At 34.4% G+C, this 8199-nt stretch overlaps 1 protein-coding gene and 1 long non-coding RNA gene across 2 annotated transcripts; one reads left to right on the top strand and one right to left on the bottom strand.

The window, feature by feature from the left end:
• Positions 1–2083: 2083 nt before the first annotated feature.
• LOC140959672 (uncharacterized) lies at positions 2084–7475 on the top strand. Its single transcript, XM_073417619.1, has 3 exons — positions 2084–2438; positions 4992–5245; positions 6894–7475. Exons 1-3 carry the CDS (start codon positions 2174–2176, stop codon positions 7245–7247), a joined length of 873 nt encoding a protein of 290 aa, XP_073273720.1. The 5' UTR covers positions 2084–2173; the 3' UTR covers positions 7248–7475.
• LOC140959673 (uncharacterized) lies at positions 6178–6896 on the bottom strand. Its single transcript, XR_012172042.1, has 2 exons — positions 6780–6896; positions 6178–6710 (listed from the first exon to the last, which is right to left on the bottom strand). It is a non-coding gene; the product is annotated as an uncharacterized lncRNA (long non-coding RNA).
• Positions 7476–8199: the final 724 nt, after the last annotated feature.

Here is an 8199-nt window from a genome sequence, read left to right as displayed (position 1 = left end):
AGCTAATCATATCAGATTNAGAATTTTTAATAAAAAAAGACTCAAATAGAAATTGAAATCACAATTTGATGCCTAAAAAACAAAGACTTTATCCACTAAACTACATATGAATTACATTAAAATTTTAACACTTTATTAATATATAATTTTTAAAACAGACCATGATACCAAAAATAAGTTATTCTAAATGTCTCAAACTTAATAATATAATATATATATATATATATATGTTGAACTTGATTTGATGTATTTTATTATTTTGGCACAAAAAGATGGGCATGGAAAATGGAAGACGTAAATTCATGTTAGAATATGCGAGGAAGAATCCACCCTTTCCTTTTCGCAATAATGCATATGATATATATGGAGACAAGAATCAACGAATGAGATTCGACCACGCGGTCGAATAAAATGAGCACATATCTGAATTAGTAGAGGAGCTTCTAGTTCAGACACATTGACTCGATTCAATCATTTTAGCACAAACTTGTTATATGTAAATCATATGTGTAATCGAGTAACTTAATTTAACTACATATTTCGCCCCCTCAAAAAAAAAAAAAAAAAACTACATATTCTGCAAATAATATTATTTTTTTTGCTTCGTTTAACTGAGAAAGATATTTCATTATAGGAAAAATCTTCGCTTAAACTCGAAACGCACAAGTCGAGTTGATTTTTGCTCGAGTCGCTATCGAGTTGTGCATGAAGCACTCAGACTCTCTTGCCTCCTTGAGTTATGCTAAAACATGGTTCCATATATTAGCAGGGATAAACACTATATTCATTGCACTAATTTGTAAATGTTCGATTTAATCAAAATTAATCGATGTGATTAACACTTTTTTTTTTTTTTATATATATAAGTTAAAATTGATTGAATTCGGTTTTGATTTCCGCAAATTTTATCGAAGAAAATATTTATGCAGGGTTAAGTTTTTGTTTGATGATTTGGATTACATCGATATCTAGATCAGTTCAATTAGTTCATTAATTAGCTGGGTTATTATAATTTGGTAAAAACTTGTGTGAGACGGTCTCACGGGTCGTATTTTGTGAGACGGATCTCTTATTTGGGACATTCATGAAAAAGTATTACTTTTTATGCTAAGAGTATTTATTTTTATTGTGAATATCGATATGGTTGACTCATCCCACAGATAAAGATTCGCGAGACCGTCTCACAAGAGACCTACTCTTATAATTTTTGGTTTAATAGATAACCAAAAGGACAAAATATTTACATTTTTCCATAAAAAGTTGCAAAATTGTAGTCCATATATTCGAATGATCTCGGGCCTAAATTTTATTACGTGGATTGGGCTTTTTAGGTCCTTAATGGATCGACAGAAAATTTTAAATAATTAAAATTAAGGAGACAATATTGTTTGCCACAAATTTTCTGTGTAGTGTTGGTGTGTCAGGTGTCAAGCGATATCAATTTGTGAACATAGGAAAAAAATTAAATTTGATCCAAACAACACGAATATCCGACTTGGTTGTTAGTTATAGATTCTTTAGATTTAGATGTCAAGAAACTAAGCATTCGAACAAAGTTAACGACGGAAAATTTGTTCGCAAATGATTTGAGCTATAATAAACATGGAAGTTGTGTGTTTCTCTTTTATAATCTTACCAATTTAATCTTCCCACCCGTCCTCGATTACTCTAATTATTTGTCAGTCAAAATTTAAAATCACACTTATTCCATTAGGCATGAAAAATGTAAGAAACATATATGTGCACATACATCGTCCGATTTGCGTGCAAAAACGGCCCGTAATCTTATAAAAGAATTGAGATTATCGCTGATCATTTTACTCAGAGCCGACAATTGGTTCCGAAATGAGCTTTTATTTAATTTGGGCACAACAAATAGTGATTTTTGTTCAAATGAATTGAGTATTTAAGGAAAATGGGTTAAGATACTTTAGGGTTAATTTTCTTTATGATAAATTCATTATTATTTTTTAGTTTGTTTACAAAATAAAATTTCTTTGGGGTCTTAGTGCAAGGAGCATAAAAATATGGGGGTAAAATGTTACTTATCATAATTGCACATTCATCCACAACCCAAGTTTCACGTAGCCCGAATTAGGAATTTAGGACAAACCCCTATTTCTTGCTCTAAAGAAACTGATTTTTTAATCCTTGATTGTAGTGAATCATTGAGATGAGAAGGCAAGGGCATTACGGCGGTGACCCAGGCGGCGCGGGCCACCACACATACGGTGCCGCCGCCGCTCAGTTGCATCAGCAGCAACATCCAAACAGCAAGTCTGGATATTACCAGGGGCGTCACGAAGATCAGCAGTCTCTTGGAGAGAATGAGGGTCGCCAGCGGCATCAAAATGAAAATCAATGGAGGTGGGAAAGAGACGGTGGCCAGCCTAAATTGCCTCAAACTGCGATGTCTCCCACTGCACCGTTCGCGGAAGGCAAGTTTTATTTGCCGAAGTCATTTCGTTCAAATGTTTTAAAGTGATTGTCCCAATATAAATAGGGAATTTGTTAGTTTAATTTTTAGGTCTGCTCAAGATCATCATTTGCTAAATCTTATGCGGGATAGTAACATTTTTTGCTGTACCGCTTGGCCGAGCTTGGCCTTTTTTTTTTATTATTTTTTGTGAGCATACTTGACCGAGCATATAAATGAAAAGATAATCAAATTTAATCTTTCCCGCAATTTTTCACTTTTTCAGCATATTGTATGCCAACAGTTTATGTGCAAAATATGGTTATAATGATGCGGATGGTTTCAGTTTTACTATAATATACGTGGTGTTTTGCCAGCATGAACTTTTATACCATGATGATGGGTAGGAGCTGGGAGTGGCTTCTATCCCTGCTTATTGGCTATTGCTCAAATTTTTTTTTTGTCTAATGCGTGAGCATCCGATTACTAAGGTCCAATTTCTGTCCATGTTTATGTGTGTATGTGAGATAGAGAGAACCTGTTATACCCTACTATAAGCACTATCAGTTTTAATGTGGGTTTCAATGCATTTCATACATGTGTAAAATCTAAATTCTCATTGAGACTTTGACCAAATACACGACATTAAATAATTTCAGTACTTTACTTTTTTTGTCGAAGCTGCTTGGGTTGGAAGCCTGAGGTTTTTCAGTTTCTTTATCGTCCAATCAATTGAAGATCAGGGAGATGGAACAACAGCGTACTTTAATACTGTTCTGTAGGTGCATGATACAGCATATTCACTCTTTAACTTACAGACGTGCATTCGTCAACTGACAGTTGCTAAGTGCGACACATGTGCACTTCGTGAACTGACAGTTGCTAAGTGCGCACATGTTCACCTGTTCTGTTGTTTGTCTTTCTGGTTGTAGAAATGGTCCCGAGTGTAAGACTTTGAAGTCCCTGATAAACCAGCATGTTGAATTTATGGCTTAACCTAAGATGCATAAAATGGACACTGATATGATAACTTGGATACGAAAGATGGCAATTAAAAAAAAGAAGATATGACAATGAAATGTTTTGAATTTTGATCTTTTTCTTTATGTATATACATCTTCATAAATATGATTGTATATATAAGAAGCTTTAAAATTTTAAAAGTAGCTCCACAATATTCGATATAGTTTGGGTAATGATCGCCACTTGTCAGAATATTATAGTTGACCTTGTCAGTTACAGACTACGGTATTCTCATAGTTTTTAGTATTAACACATCCAATGGAGATTTTGATGGGTATCTATATTAGCGATAAGCTGATGTGGTGTGGGATAATATTTAAGAGTGTCTGGCCTCATAGAGCTTAATTATCCTGGTTGAAATCATGGAAGCCATGAGTAAAATTATCTCATCGATAAGTTTTGTAATGTCGTCTTCTTTGTTTTGATGAGTACTTAGCATGTTAGAAGTTGCTGGGAAACTTACCTAACACTTAGTTCAACTGGTAGAACACGCCATTCATCAGAGATTGAAGAGCCTATTTGGACTCGGAACGTATTTTGTTAAACTGCCTGTCTAATGGGAAGTGCAAATGCCATATTCACCTTAGTGTACGTACATGAATACAAATAAGTTGAATATTCATTAAACAGTAGTTCTGAAACCATAAAAATGAACACTGAGTGAAATCTGCGACTGTCTAGTTCTGTGGTAACCTGAAATTCATCAGTGCAAAAAGGGTTATGATACAAGACACTTCCAGAATTGTACATCTACATCCACTGTGATAAAAAAAAAAATTCAACTAAACGGATCTGTCATGTCTGAAGTCCCTTTGGTTTGAGAGGGTTCAACTTGATGGCTTTATTACAAATAAGCTATTGACTTTACAGGAAATATGAAAATTCAGGGTGCTAACTTAAGCTGATTGATTTTTTACTCTGATCACAATTGGAGTGTTATCGTAGAGGGGTTACTGTATTTGGAACAGAAACAAAAATTGTTAGTTTCTCCGAAAGTCTAGCGATAATGGATTCCGTAGAAGCTCTGCTTGTTACTTTATTGACAATGATGTCGTGACAGGTGAGATTTTTCTTATTATTCTCTACCGAAAGTGCAACAGTACGATATTTTTGAACCATAACTTCTGTTATCTTGTATTGCTTCTTTCTAGTTTCTTGTTGGAATCACTATGATTTATCTTTCTACTGTTATATCGTATGTCTGATCCTGTGGCTCATCTAATCCGGAGAAAAGGCAGGTTTTGATGTCAAATGAATATGTGAAAACTGGTAAACTGGTTTCCTCTCTTGGTGTCACCGAGGTCTGTGGATGTGTGTGCAGCAAATGATCTTCTAGATGTGCCTACTTAATATATTCATTAAATATTTAAAGAAATAAGCTATCTGAGGAATTATATACTCCTTTATGCCTAACAACATCCACTTGTTGCCAATGACAACCCTGCACCTCCTCCACCTTGTTACCCTAGAGGCCATTAGATAATGAAATAAGAACGAAGAGAAGGCTTTCATTCTTTCCTAAATTGTCTTACATTGGGTCCTTTTTTTTTAGGTAAAGGGCGTGAGCGTGAAGCACCTAGAACATATTACCAGGGTCAGAGGCCAGATCCTCGAATGCCATTTGAGAAGCAAGGTGGTGGGGATCCCAGGTCTCAGCCCCGTGAAGAGGATATGGACATAGGCTATGAAGATAATCGCACCATACAGAGTTTTGATGGTCTTGAGCAGATATTCTTAGACGATATCATGAAACTGAGCAAGGAACAAAATGATGCAGAGGATGCGGAAAATGCTAGGCACAGAGAGGTTTGTTTTGGATTTTCTTTAGTTGAGCCATTGTTTTGGAGTGATTTCCAAATAAACTTCTTTAATCCTGGCCGAACAGAATACTAGAATTGAGTTTCTCCTCTTTTTTCTGTGCTTGCTCCGATCATATTTTCCATGAATTGAAACTGGATACTTAGGATTTTATCACCACGACAGAGCAGTTAGTTGATTTTTGTTAATGATTGATGACACCTCTTCTCAAATTGATCATCATAATAATCTAACGGTAGGTTTTATTCTCCAGCCATTACGTGATCTAAGACCTGTTACAAATTTACTTTATTGTTTTCACATTTCTAATCTCAGCCAACAAGAAATCATTCTTACAATTTTGTGTTCTTTGTTGAAAAGCTGATTATGTTGGGTCTTGAGTTGATTCCATCTATGAACGAGTTACTATCAGCATCAATATTTCATAACTATACGAACTACACCATGTTTAACACAACCAGAAGTGCATTGGCTCTTTGGTGTGTATATTAGTATTTATTCTTGACAGTCCATTTGGATACTTCTAGTTGGCTGTATAGAAATATACTACTTTCCTAGAATCCTGATGTCATGGGCTCCTCGGCCAAAACCAAGAAATTTTTCCCATGAGAAATCCATTTAAAATAGGATATAAGTGGATCGATATCTTTTATTTAATCATTATATTTTATTCTAGTTAAGTTTTGAATAAATGAGATAATTCTCATATTTATGATTGTGAGATAAGATATACTAATATTTTATTTTTGGTTATGATATGGTGATTTTTTATTTTGTTTAGGATAAAGTGGTCTTTTATTTTGATTAAGGATAATATTATCTCTTGTAACACTCTCTTTTATATTGTTGGATTGAATCAATTAAAAGGTAAGCATAAATTTTATTAGAAGTCTAGTATTAAAAGATCGTGAGGTTCTCTATAACGAGCCTTAAACTCAAGAAATTGATAAGTTCTCTCCTAACGAGCCTCAAATTCACAATAGACAACCTCTTGATAATCTTATTCATGTTAATTTTGGCCCTATAAATAATAGAGCTTACAAGATCAAATTTGAAATCAAAATGAAAAGATAGCTTAGAATCCTAAAATAAGGTCCCGGGTTATGGATCTCGTCTCGTTATGGGGAGGTTGATGAGTTTAAGATGGAAATTGAGACTCGTTTTAGAAGAGAATCTCACGATCTCGTAGATGATTTGATGCTCGTTAAAAATACTCAAGATATTTTAGCACTAGGCTTTTAAGAAAATTTATGCTTTCACTTTTGTCGATTCAATCCATAGTTGTTGCGGCCTGTAGCGCAAAGGTTGCCCGTGGCTATAGCAAATCGCGTAGCAAGGGTTATTTTCACTTATTTGAAAGTAAAGCGCTACAAGCATATAAATCTGACAGCTCTGATGTCTTCAAGATTGATGTGCATTATCATTTTCACTAGTTCAGGAATCATTCTCGGCACTTTTAAATTTTGCACTCACAGTCTTTGTGTCACTGGACATGAGGAGTTCTCCGTCACTTTAATTATACGGTTCAAAAGCATCCATTTTTGGCTGAATTTGAAATGTTCTTTGATAATTTCTTATTGGATTTGGGTGCATTCTTATGATGCTCTTAATATATTCATGTGATATCGTACCTCAGAGATTAAATGCTATCAATGAGAAGTATCAAGAGCAGCTTGTTGCTCTCCGAGGTCAGCATGCCAATCTTAAAGAAGAGTTTCTTCGGAGAGAATCTCAGGCAAGAAAACTGCAGTATGACCAGATTGCTACCGATCAGTATCCCAAGAGTGTCATGGGCCCTGGCGATCCTCGTGGGTACAACGTTGGGCACACCCCCACCGGGGAACAACACCGAGCTTACAATTCTGATTACTATGATTCTTCATCCAGAGAGCGGGGTAGATTTCAAGGTAACAACAGGGATCATGGCTTTGAGCCTAGAGTTCCATACCCAAGGGGCCGTGCTTATGACACTGGCCCACACCATTATTAGTTTTCACGAAGTGGCATGCCCGGCCGGCTTCGACTCGGGTTTCTCAGGATCAGATTCATCATCCACTAGATAACCATTTTTAATTTCTTTAGAGGATCTTGATGACTATCTTACACAATTTTTATATTTTAAAACAACATGGTGAAAGAGACATAAATGTAATTTGCATGTAGTATTCGACTGAAGAAGTCATTGATGTGAAATTATAGCGTTTTAAATTCGTGCCAAGTGATTATTGCTCTTTTAATTTGTTAATATCTAAAAAGGAGCCAATCACTAAATACTTTACATTATTATTTTTCTCTTAAAAATGCAATATTTTTTCTCATTTGAAACTCCTTATTCTTATTTTTCTAGTGTTGATTTAACTTTATGGGATATTTTTATTGGTTTATTAATGCAAAATCAAGTAAGTTATTGTATGTTATTAACCCCCAATCGTAGGATGGAGGATTATCGAATCATTTGTTGGAAAAAAGTTCGGGTATAAGAACTCAGAAGAAAAATGACTTTTTTTTTTAATAAAAAATATATGAGTAGGTCTTTTGTGAGACGGTCTCACGAATCTTTATCTATGAGACGGGTCAATTGTCAACCCTACCGATATTTACAATAAAAAGTAATATTCTTAGCATAAAAAGTAATATTTTTTCATGATGACCTAAATAAGAAATACATCTCACAAAATATAACTCGTAAGACTATCTCACACAAATTTTTACCAAAATATATTGAAGTGTTCTTTTTTGCACGGTCAAACTTTTAAATTCAATATTTCACCGGTTTAAAAAATAATTTTATCATTGCATCATTTTAGATTCTAAGTTAACCTTCAGAAATATATTCCCATAAATTTTCCTTATTATGGGGTATCTTTGCTGCTCTTAATTATTTTTACTTTGTCTTATTTGTCAATTTATTTACATTTTTATTGCAAAATATGTCGACTAAA

Source organism: Primulina huaijiensis, chromosome 15 (genome assembly GCF_012295235.1).
Source record: "Primulina huaijiensis isolate GDHJ02 chromosome 15, ASM1229523v2, whole genome shotgun sequence".
Classification (NCBI taxonomy): domain Eukaryota; kingdom Viridiplantae; phylum Streptophyta; class Magnoliopsida; order Lamiales; family Gesneriaceae; genus Primulina; species Primulina huaijiensis.
Note: the sequence above shows the minus strand (reverse complement) of the source record. Positions and strands in the feature narration are given on the sequence as shown.